Genomic DNA, 21,812 nt, shown 5'->3' on the forward strand with positions numbered 1-21,812 from the left:
ACACTGAGCCATGGCACAGGCTTTACATACACTACTCTCAGGCCCTTCTCCTAAAATACAAGTATCAGCAGGGGTTCTTTTTAAGAACATAAGATCAGGCCATAGGCCCATCTAGTCCAGCTTCCTGTGTCTCACAGCTGCTCCACCAAATGCCCCAGGGAGCACACCTGCTAACAAGAGACCTGCATCCTGGTGCCCTCCCTTGCATCTGACATAGCCCATTTCTAAAATCAGGAGGTTGCACATGCACATCATGGCTTGTAACCCATAATGGATTTTTCTTCCAGAAACTTGTCCAATCACATCCTGTGGCAAGGAGTTCCACAGACCAACCACACACTGAGTAAATAAATTTTCTTTTGTCTGTCCTAATTCTCCCATAACTCAATTTTAGTGGATGTCCCCTGGTTCTGGTGTTATGTGAGTGTAAAGAGCATCTCTCTAACCACTTTCCCATGCATAATTAAGGCTGCCAAAACTTGTTCTCAGCCAAACCATACACACACACTGCCTTGTAGGAATGGACTGCATTTGTATCTTTTAAAAAGATTGCATATGCCATTAGACACTGAGGACACCATCCTAACCAGGTCTACTCAGAAGTAAGTCCTATTGTGTTCAATGAGACTTACTCCCAGGAAAGTGAGTTAGGATTACAGTCTGAATTACATTTTTCAAATTAAAGAACCTACTATCTTGTTTTATTGTACTTTTCCAAGTGATGACCTGGTTGAAAAGTTTAAGACATAATTAGAAACAAGATCCCTACAGGAAACTAAAAAGTAGATGAGGAAGGGTGAAAGACAAGACATTCTCTCTCTATTGGCTTAATCTGAGAAAAGTGCAAGAGAAACTGAAAATCCACAGATGAAGACAGTGAGCCCACAGTGGTTTATAACACTAATACATGAATAATCTATCTTGGCAAAACAGGCAGCTGACCAATACCCACCACAAGCAATCCAGGTAATGGGGAGGGGGGAAGGTAAAAAACAAGATATGGTTGGCCTACCTTGGACCCTGCTTTCTGCTTAAGTGCTAGCCCAGGCAAATTGTGTTATAAAAAACACTTTTAAACACACTTCTTTCCCAAGTCCTTCACACTGAGAGACACTTGTTTGATGAGAGGAAGAAAAAAGATCAGGACTATAAATCTAGAGTTTTATTGAGACAAAAAGACAGTTCAGTATGAAGTTAAAATCCAAACACTTAAGTTTTAGACAACATTTTCACAGAAACCTAAAACACATGCTTTATTTTAAAAAAGGTTTATGCAATACATTTCTACGTACATACCACCCTGTGGAGGAGGAGGAGGAGGAATTGGTGGCTTGCTGGGATATGAGCAAATTCAGAGGTAAAATTATATCCTTTGTAAAAACAAAGAAATATATAAGATTAAAAATGAAATCTCAGTGAAGGACCAGGGCAAGGAAAGCAACCACTAATGCCCAAGTCTGAACAGAAGATAGCCATTTACAGAATGGTCTGAAATCTACATTGTGCTGTAGGGGTAGATTTCATCACCGCTTTCCTTCCCCAAAATATCTGGATTCTCTTAGAGAAAGCTGAAAGTTCACATACATACAGGGAAAAAAGATTGAGGCAGGGCCCCACAGATGCTGGTTGGACAGAAAGTAAGATGCAGAAACATACTATAAAAACAAACTTTTGAGTCAGATGTCCTCACTAGAACTAGAGGGAAAAAGTATTTGGGGATGGTTCTTCCCCCCTCTCCAATTTTACAAGTGATGTGAAAATAATTCTGGAAGCCAGCAGCATTTGTGATTGCTGTCTCATCATCAAATGGTAATTTTAACACTTAAGACACATATGCTTCAGCCTTTCAGAAGTAGTTGATTCCACCTGCAATAATCAGCATGTATTCTGCAAGCATAGCTATTCTGGATACAGAACACTGCAAATCACTCCCTGTCCCGAATCATTCAGAAAGTACCCTCCCGTCCCCTCCCAACCCATAATACACCAATAATAGCAAAAAAGAAGAAAGAAAACCTACACACATGCTAAGCTGTAAAAATGCAGTTAACACTATTGGGGAGAAAGGCTGCAAGTCTGAGAGATGTTCTGCGAAGCCTCCACCTGCTGTTGCATTTGGCAGCCTGTTCAAACCCTAGGCTTTGCCCTAATTGGAGTTTTTTGCTTCATCTCCCAAGCAAGAAACAGCTGGGAAACACTCACCCATTCTCCCCTCCTTCCCCATGTAACTATGACAAGGAAGGGAGCAGTGTGCTGCTGCGCCAGGCTGTCAAGGGTACAGAAATTGTCTCTACAGAGGGCATCTTCCCCAGCCACGGGCCTCTTCATTTCCTCTCACACATGCTCAAACCCACAGTCTGATGTTTTAATACAAAAGTCGGCCAAAGGAGGGATGGGGACTAAAGGGCAGGAAGGTTAGTTCTTGTCATCCTTCTTGTCATCGTCCTCCGAAGGGTAGGAGTGCCAAGTCAGCCTCTCCTCATAGAACGAGATGACCACCTGTGGGCACTTGATGTTAGCTTCCTTGGCAGGGACCAGGTCGGCTTCATCAGAGTTCTTCCTGCACAGTCAAGCACAGGAAAAACAATGGGATAACCCAGAGGAATGAAGATGCATCTCTAGGCTGACAAAGAGAAATGGCTGAGGCTGATGCCATGTTAGTCAAGAACACTAGCTACTAGGAGGGAAGTGTTTGATAGCTCTGAAGCTACTTCCATTAGCTATTTCCAGCTACTACTGCCTTTCTAGACAGATAAGCACTGTGCTTCAAAAGAAAGCACCCCCCCACCATTTATTCTATGCAGGGGAATATGGGCATAGCCTTTGTTACTTAACAGCAAACCAAAACAGGAATAATGTAATCCTCACTAAAGTGACTGTTACAGAATGAAGGACCACACTGCTGAAGTTAATGTCATTATTAAACAACGCATGTTTGACCAGATAGTGGCAAATGGCTAATTTATCCCCCACACTCATCACTGAGGTACTCACTGATGTACACTTTCTGATGCACTTCAACAATTAAGCACTCAATCACTGTCCAGAAATCTCAAACTGGGTTGGGAAGAAAGAGCCCTCCCACCCCAATCTCAATGCAGAGTATGATGCAGGGCTTATAGGATCATGAGAATAGGTTGTGAGAGCTTGATCTTTCCAATTATGACTAGCCAGGACATATTAAATTACCTCAGTTGAGTTTTTATTCCATCCTTCCTTTTAAGCAGAAAATCAAGGCAGTCACATCAAGATTCAAGGGTTTGTCAAAGCCACCAGACAGCATGCTTAATATACTGCAGCCAAGGTAACGTGTAGCCCACCCCTAACCTTAGTATTTAAATGCTAGAGAATCAAGGATCATACCTCTGGGTTCAAACCCTTGTCATCTCATTCTGGACACCCACATTATTATGCAACTGGATCCTTCACAAATTTCCTTCAGGATTTCCATACCATAATTTAATTTTAGTATGGAATGTGCAAGGACGTAATAGAAAAACCTAGGAGCAGACTCACCATTTCATCAAGAACATGAGCTCCCCACTAGAATCTGTGGCACCAATAATCCGTTCTGGCTCAAACCCTCTTGCAAAGCCTCGAGGTTTCTCAGTCTGAAGAACAAAATGGAGACTAGTTGTTAATTCTGCAGGGTGGCACACAAAAACAATCATGCATGATGGTGTCATTGGATGTCATACACATTTACACTACAAAATTTAAACCAGTTTTAAAGCTCTTTAACTGTGGAGACTCCTGACCCAGGAACTCCATTTTACCTCTGTCAAACACACACGCACACACAACCCCCAACAACAAATTTTCCAGGAAAATCATCAAAATGATCTGTCATAAAACATTTCCTAAACTAGAAGTAGCTACCATAATTAAATTGGTTCAGAGCTATACTGTACTGCTCTACAGTAAATACTGAATAAGGAGGGTTTCTAGTTTGGCATTACATTTACATCAGTCCTGCCCAGTATCAAACTGAGATGACTGCAAAGAGCACTTGTTAAGAGGCAGGAAGAAAAGACTAACCCATCCATTGTCTTCTGCTCCACCAGGTGCATGTGTCAACAGCACAGTCAACTCCCTTAGCAGGGGTGGAATAGTACCACTATGCTATTTGCAAAACTTAGGAGTCACCTTAGAGGACGGGGGGAGTTACTGAGACCCATGAACAGGGGTGCCCAAACCCCGGCTCTGGGGCCACTTGCTGCCCTCGAGACCTCTCAATGCGGCCCTCAGGGAGCCCCCAGTCTTCAATGAGCCTCTGGCCCTCCAGAGATTTGTTGGAGCCCACACTGGCCTGATGCAACTGCTCTCAGTGTGAGGGCGACTGTGGGATGAGGGCTGTGGGATGAGGGCTCCCTCCACTGCTTGTTGTTTCACATCTGTGATGCAGTAGTGGCAACAAAGGTAAGGCCAGCCTTGCTTTGTGCAAGACCTTTTATAGGCCTTGAGCTATTGCAAGACCGTCATTCATTCATATAAGTTCATCTTTAATATATTTATGTAAACTTACGTAAATTTATTCAAATTTTAAATGTAAATTAATTCTTTCCCTCCCCCCAGCCCCCGACACAGTGTCAGAGAGATGATGCAGCCCTCCTGCCAAAAACTTTGGACACCCCTGCCCATGAAGATAGTGAGGGGAGATTGTTACTTTTGGAAAATTCTGGCCTCTTCCTTAAATAAGTAATGCAAGGACCCAAGACTACCTAGAAATCACTAGTTTGAGTCAAGTCAGAGACTAAAAAAAAAATTCCTATTATAACATCACTTTCAGATACAAGTTCCAGCACTGAAAGATTCTCAAGTTATGTTGTGGGAAGCCCCGATTCAAATTAAGCCATATGTCCAGGAAAGGCTCTTTATAAGAGATAAAGAGGAAATTCAGGAGAAAGTGCGAGAAAAGGAACAAAACAGAAAAGGATCACAATCCACCAAGTGGGTCCTAACCTACTGTTTGAGTGTAGAGTCATTTTTTAAAAATTTATTAGACATACAGTAACATGAACAAAAGGAACAGTATAAAAATTACAAAATCACCGATAACTACAGACAATTGCTTTCTATCCAGATAAACACAACCAAAAGATGGAGTGTAGAGTCAGAAATTAATGGCAGAGGAAAAGCTTCATACCCAAAGGAATGCAAGCAAGGCATTCCTCATAGCAAGTTCCTATGAACAGAAATACATATGGGAGAAGGAGAAACTTGATTCTGCACTCTTCAGCAACCCAGGTGCCTGGATTAATTTTTTTTAAGGGACTAGTGATTGTACCAACATCTGCCCTAGTCTCTTGTGCACATAGGAACTGTGAAAGGAGGAACACAGTTTTTGGCTTCCACCATCTGTTATTTAATTTGGCAAATACAGTTAGTGCAGGGACACACTTAAGGTGCTGAAGGATATAAGAGCACATCCACAAGCCTAAAAATTTCATTCCTACATGAAGGCATAAATTCTGGTGAGAATTTATGCCAAGTGGTACCACAGACAACTGGTGAACATGCTAACTATCTCTCTGCAGGTCACTACTGAGACACTACACCACATAAAATTACCTACCTCAGCTTAAATAGTAATACATGTATTTGCCCTTTCTAAGTTGTACCTATTATCGGGGGAGGTGACAAGCTCACTGGCAAGCAGCAGGGTGGTAATGAGGAGCCCTCCCTCTTGGGGCCTCCCTGACTCATCGTGCCAGGAGGGTTGAGCATGTGTGGCAGACCACTGCCCCTCTCCAAGCCTGATGCCCAGCCCTGGTGCGGCCTCCGCAGGCTTGGCAGGCCCTTGCCAGAAGATACGGTGGGGGCATGGCCACCTGCAAAACGCATATGGCAAAGCAAGGGAGTGCCAGCAGGCCCTGGAGCCTTCTCAGCTCTCCCAACCTTGACATCAGATGGTGACGACTGGGTTTCCCCTCACCAGCCATCCAGTGGCTATCGCCAGCCAGGGCAGTCAGGGATCACTCCCATGATGGGTAGACAGCTGAGGCTAAAGCTACCCACCTGTGAGCCAGGACTGGAGCCAAACCGCCTGGGAGGAGGACACAGGTGCTGTGAATCCCTCCCCTGGCGCTAGTCTGAGGTTTCTCTTTCACGATGACCAAAGCGGCGATGTGGCAGGGCAGCTGAGACCCTGGAGGAAGTCCCAACAAGTCTGATGACACTCTGCCCCTCGGGGGCACCGCCAGCCTGCGCCATGGAGTGTGACATCTCTATTGCTCAGATTCCAAAACTTCTGTCAATGTTATTTGTCTATGTGGCAGGTGCACACAGCCCTCACCGGCCAGAGTTCCCAAGATAATTTACCTTACCTCCTCTTTCTTTTTCTTTGGTCTGCTTTCCTCCCCCCTATCTTCAGAATCCGACTCAGCCTTGCGCTTGCTTCCTTCTGACTTGTCACTCTCATGTGCAGTTTTCTGGGACTGAAGGAACTCTGCAATGAGGTCAGGACAGTCGAGGTTCTCCTCTGGCTCCCATGTGTTATCTTCACTGCAACCATAAAACTCTTATTAGCTAGGCAAGACAACAAGGTATCAGATTTTGTAAAAAGGGCCAGTCATGCAAAAAAAGCCCCTGTGAAGCACGTTTTCATCACTACCTTAAAAGAAAATGCTTTGGCTGGTTATGGGATCTGTAATTATTGGCACAATTCAACAGCAATATATTTCTTAGGGATGAGGAAGAATTAAATCTACAAACTTTGCACCAAACATTTTCAGCAGAATACTGGCACATCTGTTGAGTTTTCCTGCAACTCCAATGGAAGATACTCCTTGCATCTGAACAAAGTTACAAATGTCAGGAAGTAGTTTAGTTAACTTAAAACAAATGGAATGCAACAGGATTTAGACAAAACCAGTGACACGGTTTTGAGTGACACGGGCAGTCAAACTCTCAGTTACCTATGTTATTATGGAACATGGCAGCAATCCTACACATATTTGTCTGGAATGAAGTCCTACTGAACTCAATAGGGCTTACTTCTGAGTCAACATGCATAGGATTGTGTTGTAAGTCATGAACTCTTGAGATAGGCTTGGATATTTATTATTTGAGAGAAGCAAAGAGAATGTGAAAGAACAGACATAAAAAGCATTCTGTAACAATAGTTTCTTTTGTAACAAATAAATCTTTTTAGGCAAGGCCTGTGTACTCCCCCTTTCCAAAGGTCAACTAAACATGAGGAGCACAGACCTGCTGTCAACTGGTGTACCTCAGCCCCTTGCAGGAGTGAAGGATACTTGTTTGTTCAGGGACCCTAACTTTACAGTTTTGTGGTTGGTCAATGCATTACATTCAACATACACACAAACACCCATTCAGACAGATGGATCACCATTCTCTCTCTCTCCAATAGCTTCATTCTCTCTCTCCAATATGTATAGGCAGAGTATTTTAGATGGAAAAATGAGAACACACACCTGTTTCCCAGACACTGAATAATTCCCTGCCAGTCTCTCTGAAACCTCATACTTGTCTGGAAGAGTCCCAAGAAATGAGACTGAGGCCAATGGGTCAAACAGAATACATAGAGGAACTGGATTGCGTATGAAGTCTAAAGTATCCACTGGTCCAGGCACAGGGCATGAGTAAAAAAAACCAAACACAAAGCAGGATTGAAAACAGCCATATTGGTGTACTGAATAAGAACCACTTGGGCAACAAGGTTGGTTTGATAAACTGGAAGACAGGTGGCTTCTTTTTCCCTTTCAAGCCACTGGTGTGCTATAAATTAATAGCATGTATACTGGGTAAACAGATCACTAATTTATGGGTTATTGACTACTGAACACTAGTTTACAAACAGAAAGCAGGAAAAGTAGCCTTACTCTGAGAAGCCCTTCCACTTTAGCAGGTACTCCACTTTGCCTTTCACCACCCGCCTGTCAAGAACCTTTTCCACCACATATTCCTCCTCCTCTTCTTCTAGGACCTCCTCCACTTTCTTCTTGTTTTGCTTTTTTCCCATTGTGCTCGCCAGTTTTGCGGTTTAAAAGGAGGCTATTAGAGGGAGAGACACAAGCAGACAGGGACAGACATCAAAATGACAAACATAGAATATATGCTTTAGAGGCTATAGCTGTCAGAAACCTGTGATACTTTTAAGATGGAATTATAACATGAATTTCATATAGCTGATGAAGACTTGCTTCATCAGATGCATGAAGTGGACAGATGTACGCACAAATGAGTATCTTTATTATATTTTATTCTCCTCAAATTTCACCATTTTAATGTTCTTTAAAAAATCATATACATTCCAGAAGAGGTAGATACCCACAGTATAGATATCCACTGAAAGTAAGAACAAATTTTACAAACGAGAAAGGTTTCTCTACTCCACTGCTTTCAAACATAATAAGATCTGTGCATGTACACATGGAGCAAGCAGGACACTGGTGGGAAAAGGAGGCATCCAGGGCTTGGTGGGGGCATCATGAGGGCACCCAACAAGCATGGAAGATTAAACAGCTTGCTTCTTCTGGAATGTAAAGTTACAGTCGACTAGAAAAGGAAAACTGTGCTGGCCTCCTGCAGGCAAAGCATCTCTCAGCAGGAAGATGCACTTGTCTCAGTTGGGGTCTGATAAAATGCAGACAAAAGGGGCCGTCAAGCACAGCCAGAGTTTAGAGAAAATGGGGCTTGTTTGCAGTGAAGGATGGTTGACTAGGGAGAGACCTATGAAAAGCTGAAGAATGGGGAGAGGGGGCAAGTTTTCTGAAGGAAATGCTTTCACTGTAGGCTTAAACGAGCCTGCTTTGCCCTCCAAACCCTGAGAATTGTAGCTCTGAGGAGACAAGGTTGCTTGAAACATGACAGTTAAGACTGATTTGAAATTAGCATACATCTGTAGTGTACATATTTGCTCCTCTCGGAGTAGAGTCGGGAAGACTGAGCAATTTTGCATAGGTTGGTAGCTGTCATATTGTTAAAACTCATTTTCCAGAGCCTGGTATATACTAATGCTGCTTAAAAGAACAATGAAGTGCTTGATGCAAAACACATTTTGCTATCTTGACTGAGGTGGGGGAAGCTAAATATATTAAAGGCCTGTATCCACACTTTCAGGAGTTCAAGGCATACAGCAAAAACTAAAACCCCACAAAACAAGATAAATAATGAGAAAGAGTCACACTCTAAAACAGGTTTATAGATTCCATAAATGGGAGTTCAAGTGAAACAAGCCCTATTTCTTACCCAAGACTAAATGACCAACTGGGTTAACCCAAAACAGTAAGAATCACAAATAATCATTTAATTTAAATCACCCAGAAGAAAGGGTCAATTTAAACCAATTATTTAAATCTAAGTTTTCCCATTCAATGTTTAGACACTACCTAAATAAGAACGCCTACTCATTTTGTCTGCCCCCTCTCTTTTGGCATTCCCCTGTCCTGCCACACCCCGCAGACAAGTAAAAAATCTTGACTAGATATTACTGGGCAGATCAATGTTCTCCATAAAATGGAGCATAAATGTCCATGTTCTCTATCTCTGGTAGACAGTAATAGATTGAGAACTGACTAATTGCAGAGATCAGGTATATCCTTGGCATAAAAAAGGAATAAAAAATCATCCAACATTAACGGGAATAATAAAAGCCTTTGCAAATGTGTTAGAAGCAAGAAACTTGCTAGAGAAGCAGCTAGCCTGCTAGATTGGGGGGAAGTGGGGGAAAGGGGAGATAATAGGGAATTTGGAGATTCCAGAGAAATTAAATGAGCCCTTTGCATCTGCCTTCATGGTAGAAGAACTTGGGCAGATAGTGCTGCCTGAACAGTACCTCCAAGAAAGAGTAACCAAAGAATTAAGTCAAACAGAGGTTGAAAGGACATTTCTGTTATTATTGACAAATTAAAGACGAACAAGTCACTGGGCCGAGACAGCATCCACCCAAGAGTTCTTAAGGAACTCAAGTGTCAAAGTACTGACCTTTTAACTAAAATATACAACTTGTCCCTTAAAATTTCCAATGTCCCAGAGGACTGAAGGATAGCTAATGTAATGCCAATCTTTAAAAAAGGAGGGAGAGGAGACCTAGAAAACTAGGCCAGTCAGTCTAACATCTGTTCCAGGTAAGATGGTGGAAAGCCTAATCAAGGTTAAAATCCTGGAGCATACAGAAGAACAAGCTTTGTTGATGGAGAATAGGGCAGTTCCTCTTGTGGATCAGGATCTGGTTGAAGAACTGGAAACAGAATGATAGTAAATGTGCACTTTTCACAATGGAAAAGTGCTGTTTTTCAAAGGTTCTGTCTTAGCATCAGTGTTTTTCACTTTGTTTATAAATGACCTGGAGTTGAGGATAAGCAGTGAAGTGGTTAAGACTGCAGATGGCACTGAACTTTTTTTAATGGTAAAATCTAGAATGGGTTGTGAAGAGTGCCACAGAGATCTTTTATGGCCAAAGAACACTGGCCATAAATTTCATGCAACTTCATAATTTCAGTTGGTTCTGCTCACCTGGTTGTCCAGATTGAGACAACTATACACACACCAAATATATTCTATTTTTTCCTAATATATTCTATTGGTGGAAAGGATGAGGGGAGGGAAGTGGAATTGCAGACAGAGCCACAGATGTGTCATAGCTCCCAAAATGCAGACACAGTGGGATTGGGACAAATATATTGGAGAAATCTATCTTTCCAATACATTTGACCAAATTCCAACACAACAATACTCTGATTTCAGTTTCTGCCATAATAATAATTAATCTTTATGCATTAATCTTAGGAAATAAGTAGCTTCACAGGAATTCAATTTACCTTAGTCCTTTTGTGCAGTACAATCCTCAGTTGATCATTACTACCTCCTTTGACTCAGTAGTGCATCTGAGTTACAATCTGCCCCTATTTTTATCATCATCTCTTTACTATGGCATTTGTCTTTTTCTACCATAGATGAAAGGTTCACAAACTTATTTGGGTCACAGCAACCTTCCTTTGCAGTAGCTTCGTTCCAGTTCTCCTGGGCGCCACCATTTTGGATTGTGCATGATCTCACAAAAACAGTGCTATATCTTGCGGGACCCAAGATGACGGCACCTGGGAGAACCAGAAAAAAGGTCACTAGGGACATCCCACTGTGCCCTGTGAGTTCACTATGGTGTCCTCAGGCACCATGGTGCACAGTTTGGGAACCACTGGCATAGATCTCCCTTTCCTTGCATGCTTCTGCCACACATTCAAGTTATCACCCAGCTGCAGCTGCTTCTCTACCATCCTGTATGTCCCATTCAAAAAAGCATCCACTGTTGCCCCTTAGATGCACCTTCCCCTGCCACAACTATACAAATGCCATTTGCAGAAACAAATGGAATACCTGTAATTGAACCAGTTACTGAAGCAGCTTGGGTTCAAGTGGCAGATACAAACTTTTGAATCACAGAAAAGGAGTACAGAATCTGCAGACCATAGGACCAAGGAGCTTGGGAAATTCCTTTGCACCCGACTAGTGAAAATAATTTTTACTACCAAGACGTACAAAAATGCATGTTCACTAAGGGGCTCCTGAAAATGTCAGACATGTTTATAATCAACATAGGTCTAAAGATCCATTTTTGGATGTGGCTGGTCATGTTTGTCTAGATCAGGGGTCTCCAAACCCCGGCCCTGGGGCCAGATGCAGCCCGTAGAGTGCCTCTATCCGGCCCACAGTCAGACTTTGATCCCTTGAGAGCCTTTGGCCCAGCTGACCAAACACAATCAGAGTTGTGCTTGTGGGGTGGGGGAATGAGGGCCCATTTAAGTGTGTGTGCCTTATTTCTTGGGCTGTATTGGTGCTTGGAGAAATCCTGGACATTTGAGCCCATTCATTCATTCATCTAAGTTCCATCTCTATTATTTAAATTTTATATTTAATTTTTTCCTCAGTCCTCAACACTGTGCCAGATATTTGATATGGCCCTTAAGCTAAAAAGTTTAGAGACTCCTGGTCTAGATATAAGGAATACGTTGGACCTGAATTGATGTGACCTGGATTTAAACCAGCGGTTCCAAAGTACTATTCCGACTTTGGGATAGTGATAAGTAGTTGCGGGGGTGGGTTGCCCTGATGGCACTGCAGTGATTGCAGCACCATGGGGATCCTGGGGCTTTTTTACCAGATAAGTGCTGGTCTCCTGCTGGGTCTGGGAGGGGGGCTCACAGCCCCCTCTGATGTCTTCAGAGCTGCAGTATGCAGCACTTATCTCCAATCTACAGCTACTTCTGGTTTTCCCCTGCAAACTTTATCATCTCTTCCCACCAGTACCACCACCTAGCTATGTCCCCCAATATTCTAAACCATTGGCTCCTAACCTGGGGGTCGTGAGCCAATTTTCAGGGGCTCACAGGGAATTTGGCACCACCATCTTGGGAGTTTCTTTTGAACAACCATCTGCTGCCACTTTAAAAGGCAGAGCTTACAAGACTGGTTAGTTAGGCTCTTACTGTCTCTCTCCTGCCTCGTGTTCTAAGAGTTAGCAGTTGTTCTTAGAATGATTGTTTGGTGGTGAGTATGCTTTCTTTACTATCTTTACAAAAGGTAACGTCCTCCTTGCATCTGCTGCGGCCCCTGTGCAAACTAGCTTTGCAAAACTTAGCAGTTGGGAACAGTGGGAATTTCTGGCTAAGGAAGATGCTTGCCTATTAAGCTACCATTTGCTCAATGCTTCTGGTTTGGGGGAAACTAGCCTTGCCTTGGGCTCACCAGGGTGTGTGGGTATGCGTGCAGTGAAGTCTCTCCCGGGTCTCTGTCCAAGCAGTCATGTCATGCCTTCCCTGTGCATGCCAAGGTGAGTTTCAGCACATGGAGAACAGGAATGTAAATACTCTGAAGACTATCTAAATTTTGGCTTTACCACCTTGAACAACAATGGCATATAGAAGCCATAATGCATTCTGTGCAATGTTGTTCTCAGTGCTGAATCAATCACTGAACTCAAATGTCAATGAGAGACAAAGCATTTAGAATGTTCTAAAAAGGATTTGTAGTTCTTTCAACTTTCAAAAAGTGTGGTTTATTAAAAATAATGACTTCACTTTGTTTAATTTTATTGCTTATGGCCCTACCAGCACAATGATGTCAAGTCCAGTTTCCTGTTAATTACATCACTTCTGGCCCTGTGTCTTGGGGGGGGGGGGGTCCCAACAGGTTGTTGTACCTAAAAAGGGGGTCCAGGTGCAGAAAAGGTCCGGAACCACTGTTCTAAACCCATAGACTTGTTTAAGGAACAACTTCACGCATTTACCCTATGACTGCAATGTGCATATGTACCCCTCTCCATCTACATAAGTTTCTCAAGATTTCAACCCTTCAATGCTCTTTTCCCTCTCACATAATACCAGAACCAGGGTAGTTGAGTGTTGGGAAAGTTAGGACAGACAGAAGAAAATATTTCTCTACCCAGTGTGTAATTAGTTTATGGAACTCTTTGCCACAGGAAATAGGGATGGCATCTTGCCTGGATGCCTTTAAGAGGGGATTGGACAAATTTCTGGAGAAAAAGTTCGTTATGGGTTACAAGTCATAGTAGGTATGTGCAAGCTCTTGGTTTTAGAGGTTGATTGCCAGATGCAGGGGAGGGTACCAGGACACAGGTTGTGTCTTTTGTCGTGTGTGCTCCCTGGGGCATTTGGTGGGCCACTGTGAGATACAGGAAGCTGGACTAGATGGACCTTTGGCCTGATCCAGCAGAGCTCTTCTTATGTTCTTATATGCCCTTTCCCCTCCCTAATTCTAATGTTTAATCCACACAACTCACCATTATACTAAGATTTCCTCCTACCACCACTTCCACTTTCATGAACCAGCATCTGGTGCAATACGTAACCTGCTGGGTTCACTATGTAAGAAAGAGTTCCTACCCAAGAACCCCTTCCTACTAGTACTGTCTCAAACAAACACTGAATCCTACTGTACAGTAGCTTACTGGGAAACACTGTGCTTCCAGTACAGAAGTGTCATTTCCAGCCTCCAATTCGCATCTATTAGGCACCTTGAAAATATCTGCTATTGAAAGGGAGAACACAAATAAGCACATTATTGCCATTCAGGAAAAGAGGTCAGCATCACAAGCATCCTGGGGGGGGGGGGGGAGAAAAAAAAAGTCCCCAGTTTCTCTTCCCTACTTCACTCGACCCTACTAACCAATCCACTAGTGCACAATCCCCTTTCCAAGGTGCCCACCCCATTAAAACTCATTTCTGCCAAGCCCACAGGTGTACACATTTGATCCCTGTTGCTTATATGCAACACTGGGCAGAAATGGCTTACTAACCCCGCCTCATTTAAGTTTACAGACACAAATTTATTCTGTGCCTCTCAATTTTAACACACACACAGACAGACTCATGCCTTGGAGCAACTCCTGTGCCATTACATGCACGATCTGGAACCTCCCCCTGCACCTTTCTTGTTTTGTTTTCATCCCCACTTGCCAGGCACACACCTTCAAACCCCGCCCCCTTTGTAACAGTCTCCTTCCAGCCTTTATTTTACACAGGGATGCCTACAGAATAATGGGAATTTGTGTAGAGGTGGGCTGTGCTTTCCATCCAGAGTGTGTGTATTAAGATGGGGTTCTCCACCTCAAAATACACACTCTCTGGATGGAAACCACAGCCCACCTCTACACAAACTCCCATTATAGACCCCCTTTGCAGCTCTAAGTATCATAGCCCCTCTGAAAAATCTGCACCCCACTTCCTCATGTTCTGCACACACTTTCTGTAATCCCCTCTTTATATTTAAAAATGTATTTGTTGGACCAAACCCCCCACAACCCCACATTAGTTCCCCCTTCACATCCATGTTACCCCCACAAAGAAGAAACAGCCCCTCCAAAATCACCTAAACCATACTCCCCTAGCCCCATATGGACACCCCCCTCACTATAACACTCCCCAGTAGTTCCCCCTCCACACCCAAGTTACCCCCACACAGAACCCACCAAACCACCCACCCACACCCCAGCCCCATGTTGACCCCCTCACCAAACACCCCATTAGTTCCCCTTCACACCCATGTGACCCCATAGAAGAAATAGCCCCCCCAACCACCCCCACACCTGCTCCCCAGCCTCCTACTGACCCCCCCACCAGAACAGCCCCACATTGGTTCCTCTTCACACCCTTTGACCCCCCAGAACAGCCCCCCAAAGCACCCCCACACCTGTTCCCCGGCCTCGTGCCGACCCCCAGAACAGCCCCTTCCCTCACCCCCCAGCCCACCCCTCAATATGGCCGCCCCGCTCTGCAGCCCGCGCGCTGCCGCCTTCCGTGGCGCGCGCTCTTACCTGGTTCAGCCCCCGGAGAAGACACGAGGGGAAAGAGCGCCGCGGAGGGAGGCCTGGAGCGGGCGAGCAGACGGGACGAGTCGGACGCGTCTGAAATCCTGGGGGAGAGAGAGACAGTTGGACAACGGGCCTCCCGCGTTCGATCCGCCTCCGCCAAACAAAAGAGCGCTGCAACCCCGCTGCCCGCCGAGGCGCACTGCGCATGCTCGTCGCCCGAGGCTTTCTGGGAGCGGAGGTTGCTTCTCCCGGCTTTAACGGCCGGTTGTCAGGCGAAGAAAACTACAACTCCCAGCAAGCACTTGGATGGGCCTCCTCAGACCTGCTTGCTTTGTCACCTGGGTCAATACTCTGAAGTGATCGAAAGCGGGACTGTCAAACTCCTTTCATACAGAGTTAGCATTCATGGCAGAAAGTGACATCAGGTGACATCATTCGGCAGAAAATAGCATCATTCAGCAGGAGGTGACCCCATTTCAGCAGAAAGTGACCTCATCAAGTGACATAATTAAGCAGGAAGTGACATCATTCAGCTGGAAGTGACATCATTAAACAGAAAGTGACATCATTCCACAGGAAGCAACCTCATTAAGTGACATCATTCAGCAGAAATTCATATCATTAAGCAGGAGGTGACCTCATTAAGTGACTTCATTAAGCAGGAATTGACCTCATTCAGCAGATGGCCAGAAAGAGGCACATCGTTCTCACATAGAAACTCATGGGCTGCAAGTGACAGAAGATAAAATGCGCAAATCTTGTCCATAGTTTCAAGATATGAGAGAGCCCAATTATCAAGCTGGGAGAGCCCAATTATAAGACGGGGTGGATAAATGGTTTGCAGGGGCCACATTTGCACCCTTTATGTTTGACACCCCTGATTGAAAGTGAATTAGAATAATCAATGCATTGAAAAGCAGGTGGGGGGAGAGAGACAACATTTTTTAACCACCATGACCGAAAGTGCAAAAGATTGGGAATTCTCACTTATCCAGGGCAGTTTACAGGATCTGTTTCCTCTGGTAAGAGAAGGCAATGCAGACTTATGATGTTTTTATAATACTTATTGCTTGACACACAGGTTGAAGAGGTGGAAACAAGCAGGTGTAACAGACAAGCAGTGCAACAGCAAAATCAACAACTGTAGAGCTTATTCCCAGCCTGCTCCAAAGAATGGAAAACTGCTTTCTCTCCTTTCCAGAACTCAGGAGGTCTGGCTGAGTGGTAGATCTGCCACCTGTGAAGCCCAAAAAATGGCTGGGAATGCAGTTCAAAACAGCTGGAAGTATCCAAGAGCTGCAGAAAGTGCTGATGAGATGAGTCATCCCAGCTGGTAAGAGAAGTGAATGATGATTACCTTCAGTGAGAGTGAAGGAGTGCCATCAGCTATGCAGGGGAGGCAAATACAGCCAGAAAGAGACCAGGCTGTGACGGACTCCACCTGGAAAGAAGGTATTCTTGGAAGATAGTACTTGTAACTGTAAAAATCCCTACAGAGATGCCTGCCTATGTAAACCGCCTTGAATAAAGTTGGAGGAGCAATCCAATGACAAGAAAGGCAGTATATACATATGGGTAATAAAATTAATACAATACAGACTGATCCTTTGAGCCCCAGCCTACAAGTGCTAGCATAATCCTTATACTCATTTAATTGTTTTGGCTTAGTTGTAGTCCATCGTGAAGAGGAAGGTGCAAAGAAGAGTCTTCCAACCCTCAAAAGGTGTGATCCTGATAGCTGTTCTCCCACTCACTATGGTGACAGTCTGTATCAACCATGGGGCAGTATTCTACTACCCAACCCCTATCCCCACAAGCAAGGCATGCAAGGAGGTGATTAATAAAGACAACAGAGAGATACCCTTATGATATGAGCACACCCCATCCTGCCCCACTTCCACAAGGATACTGCAGGTATTCACAACAAAATGCCCAAAAGAGTCATGAACCCCAGCATTTGGAATTCAAATCCTCTTATGCTACAAAAGGATTTTTTCCTAAAATCAAACAAAGGTAAGATAGATAGTTCCCTTGGAAGGGAGCAGGCATGTAGAACAAATACATGAGCCTCTCCAGGGAAAGGGTACAAATGTCTGTGGGGGAACTATCTGCTGGAGAGACTCTTTTAGCCTAAAGAGGAAGTGGGACAAGCCAGAAAGGGAGCCCCAAGCCTACTCAAACAAGTTAGTAGCTCACTTCACAGGGAACTATACAAGAGAAGTTCAGCCAGGGAACTGCTCCAACTAGTATGAAAGTCACCTTGTGCATAACTGGATTGAAACACCTATGGCAGAAGCAACAGATGAGGGTCAGCAAATCTCTAATCCACACTGGCTAACTAGAGCATCACTCAGCTGCAGCATGAGACAGAAAAAGAGCACTTGAGAAATTTAATATTCTGTAATGCCTCCCACAATCCAGTCTCATATACCAGGAACATAATGACAGTATATGAAGGACTAGCACACAGTACCAAGCATCAGAAGATACAGTTCAACCTGAGATATTATCTCTGAATAGAAAAGGCTTACCAGCCTTCACGCCACCCTAGTTGTTTTTGGTCTTAGGTTGGGACTCTACAAGAGGGGGATGGGCCTATACTGTCCTTACTCTTTTTCCTTGGGGAGGGGGCAGCACCTCAGGACTTACAAGCAACTGCTATGATGCAGTGGGGGGGGAGGGATAGGGCTGATAACAGCTATTTGTAGGGCAAAAAAATAGCAGGTGCCAGGAGTGATGCAAATGAGCACAGGCTGTGTGACTAGATAAGTGGGTCAATGCAAAAGGGAACCTGTGTCACATGTATGCCTGTATAATGTATAATACATTTATACACATGTGTTCCTGGTGCTGGGCGCATGCCAGGTGAGTATGACCCATACCATTCTTATATTGTTCGGCATAGGCTGATGAAAAGGAAGTATCAAGTCCCACAGGTCTTTGGAATAAAGGCAAGTAGTTCATTGATGCAACACTACCCTCCTTCTTTACTGCCCTGCCCAACTTCCTTGCAAGCCTAATCACAAGTCGTATGCTAATTGAAGCACAGGCCTCAAATGCAATCAAGAAGTCCCCTGCTACACTCTCTTCAGGGTGCTACACAGTTGGAGACAGACACCTACGTATATGCACCAACAAGGAATTGCAAGCCTATCCAATCACATGAATGCAAAATCCAGTAACTCTATCAACACCCTCCACATCTCCAAAGTATAGCAAAGAGAAACATTATATAAGGAACCAGCTCAGACTAGCTGAGCCTAGCTCTGAGTGTATCAAGACATATGTGTTGATGACAGGGTCACCTTGCGATAATGGCTTCCCTCCTTTTCTTCTTCACTATCAAGACACAGAAAAATAGTTTGTAATGAGCTCATTCCATAATAGTCTCTTTTATAGGAATTGTGTCTCTAAAGAGTTGGGTGACAGATCCCTCTTTGTTCTTTCTGTTGCTATGTGTGGTTTTCACTTATCAGTGACCCACTGGTGCTACATCAAGTGCCCCAATTCCCTCTGCTACCAAAGAACTGCTGTGCCAGCCGGCATCCAAGACAGGTACAAGATGACTTTCTCCCAGCCTTTTTGCTTCCCCCCCCTCACACTCAGAGAGTGCTGTCACAAGCCACAGCTGAGCCACTCTCCAAAAATCTTTCCCCAGAAAAGCAGTCTCCCCTGCCTTGCTTCCCTCTCCAAAATTAGCTGCCCAACCTTCCTGGGTTTGCCTATTGAACCCTTTTCTGCCAGGTTTCCTCAGCTTTTGAATCAGCAGATTTCTGTGGCATAGCAAACAATGATGCAAGCTGCATCTCAGCAGGCATGGAAAGGTAATCTTGGTTTTTGGTATCCCTGACTGTTGACCCCCAGATCCAATTATCTTCTGTGTCTCATGTGCAGTCAGATTGATGACATACTTGCAGAACAAGGCTATTCATGTCTACTCAGAAATAAGCCACACTGCATTCAATGGGACTGACTCCTAGGTAAGTGTGTATAAGATTGCAGCCTTAGCGCTACTATCCTTTCCTCCTTTGGTTTGATGCAGTGCTTCTCAAACTGTGGGTCAGGACCTACTAGGTGAGCCAGTTTCAGGTGGGTTGCATAACACCTAGCTCAGCTGCCATTGAAAATACGGGGTAATGAGCTGCTGGGTAGGGGGTGCTCCCATTGGGGGAGCGGCATGGTGCTTTACCCTGAATGGGTAGATAGGTGGGAAGATAGGACACTGGAAAGGGTGCGTGGTTCGAGAAGGATCCAACTCTGTGTTGTGTTTTGACTTCCAAGTTGAAATGTTAGAATTCTGAGTTATGCAAAATAACAGCATGAGCACACTGTGTAATGGGGCATTTGACTGAGTGCAGCTTAGGTTTGAGGCCTAAATTGATGGTGTCACTTCCAGCCATGACATCATTTCCAGGTTAATGACATCACTTCCGGTGGGATCTGACAGATTGTCATTCTCAAAAAGTGGGTCCTGATGCTAAAAAGTTGGCAAACCACTGATTTAGTGCGTATGTGCTGGAGTTTCCTGTTTGTGACCCGTACTGTGCTAGCATTCCACAGAGAGGCTCTGTGTTCCTGATGTGTGGGTAGTGCTGTAGGGTGCTAAATGCCCATGAGATGCTCTTGCTGTGTCTTCTGTTGTGGCAGAGTGATTATAGCATTGCTATCAAGTCAATTGTGGGTGTGAGACCTACCTTCTCTTCTCTTATTGCTGCCATAGCTGTTTCTTGATAGTTGTGCAAAAGGTGAGTTTGTTTAAAAGATTTATATCCTGCTTTTCCTATGGCAGAACAAATGCTCAAGGCAGCTTACAAGGCTAAAAATATGTAATATATAAAACAATAAATAAAATCATAAGGGCAGCAACAAATTGGAGGAGGGCAACTAGCTTAGCCTTGGTTATAGCACTCCTGCTGGCTGTGCTTGAATGAGGATTGCCTAGTTTCCACCTTAGGCCTCTGTCTTCTCAGAAGCAAGTCCTACTGTGTTCACTGAGGCTTACTCCCAGGAAAATGTGTATAGAGTTATACCTAATGCTGTGGTACAATCTCAGGTTAGGAGCTACCAGCATTCTGATTTGTCTGAGTGCACCTTGGACTTCACATGTGGTTCATCCTAGTCCCTTCCCTGGCAAAAATGTTATTTCTAGTGGATAGATTCCCTCAGGGGGACACGAACCCTTGCACTGGGGAGATTTGTGTGTTTATTCTACATAACTCTCCTTTCCTAAGGGAGTTGTCTTCCTTCCCTTAGTTATAGTCAAAAAGGTATTTCCTGGCAGTGTTTGTGTAACATAATGGAACTGGAATCTCAAGTGCTGGGATGACTTGCTGCTTGTGCCAGTACCAGCTGTAGGAGAGTGTTGTGGCATCCTTGTGTCAGCTGGAGCCTGAGGATATGGTGATGTAATGGGAGCAGCACCACATTGCTATGAATTGATTGGTTCCTTTTAGGTCCTGCCTGTGTGGGGACTTTGTCAGCATGCTACCCTGATAGGCACATGGTGGAGGTGTTGGATGGGTGCTAGGGAAGCTACTGTGTTGCATCTCTCTGGAGGTTTGAAGCTCTTCTTTCCTCCTCCCTCTCTGAGTTGGACCCATTAAGGATATGGTTAAGAAGGTGAAGCTAGATTGGTGGATTAACGTGAGTCTCTAGAATTGCATTGTTATTTCCTTAATCCTATATACCAGGCAAACTTTCAACTTTAGGGATCCTGGTCCTTTAACAATGGTATATATTAGAAGAAGGAATTTCAGCAGCAATTCTCTGTTGAAATTCTCTCTCCTACACAATTGTTAAAGGTCCAGGATCCCTAAAGTTGAAAGTTTGCCCACCCCAGCGATGTACACTTTGCTGGACATAAATCCCATTAAGTGAGGTTTACTTCCAAATAAATATATTTAGTTCCACGTGGTACAACAGCGCTTGAGATCTAGAACTGGCACTGCCACTGACATTTACTTTGAAAGGACAATCCGATTCCTGTCCACTCAGAAAAAAAGTCCCACTGAGTTCCATGAGACTTCCAGTTGAGGCTACAATCCTATCCACACTTTCCTGGGAGTAAGCCCCATTGACTATGATGGGACTTAGCTCCGAGTAGACATGCATAGGCTTGGGCTCTCTAAGTGGGTATAGAATTGTAGCCTTACAGCACAAGCCTATGCATGTCTACTCAGAAGTAAGTGCCATTGTGTTCAGTGATGCTTACTTCCAGGAAAGTGTGCAATGGATTGCTGCCTTAGGCTACAATTCTATCCACACTTTCCTGGGAGTAAGTCCTATTGATTATAATGGGATTCACTTCTGAGTAGACCTGCCTAGGACTGAGCTCTCAATCCGGAGTAAAGGTCTGTGCCCGCAGGATGCAATCCACAACCGGAAATCGAAGCGACTGATGGAATTTGGGGGACCAAAACTACGTTTCCCATCAGCCCGTGCAACACGCTTTCCTCCGTGAAAACGTTGGTGGTCAGGTGGGAAGCGCTTAAAAAAAAAGAAGAGGCTGGATTTGGGCGTT

The 21,812-nt window shown here is 44.3% G+C and overlaps 1 protein-coding gene across 1 annotated transcript; it reads right to left on the reverse strand.

Moving 5' to 3' along the window:
- Nucleotides 1-1,147: 1,147 nt before the first annotated feature.
- CBX1 (chromobox 1) lies at nucleotides 1,148-15,504 on the reverse strand. Its single transcript, XM_066627405.1, has 5 exons — nucleotides 15,296-15,504; nucleotides 7,845-8,016; nucleotides 6,327-6,504; nucleotides 3,517-3,611; nucleotides 1,148-2,560 (listed from the first exon to the last, which is right to left on the reverse strand). Exons 2-5 carry the CDS (start codon nucleotides 7,982-7,984, stop codon nucleotides 2,416-2,418), a joined length of 558 nt encoding a protein of 185 aa, XP_066483502.1. The 5' UTR covers nucleotides 7,985-8,016; nucleotides 15,296-15,504; the 3' UTR covers nucleotides 1,148-2,415.
- Between the last annotated feature and the right edge of the window lie 6,308 nt (nucleotides 15,505-21,812).

Source organism: Tiliqua scincoides, chromosome 5 (genome assembly GCF_035046505.1).
Source record: "Tiliqua scincoides isolate rTilSci1 chromosome 5, rTilSci1.hap2, whole genome shotgun sequence".
Lineage (NCBI taxonomy): Eukaryota > Metazoa > Chordata > Lepidosauria > Squamata > Scincidae > Tiliqua > Tiliqua scincoides.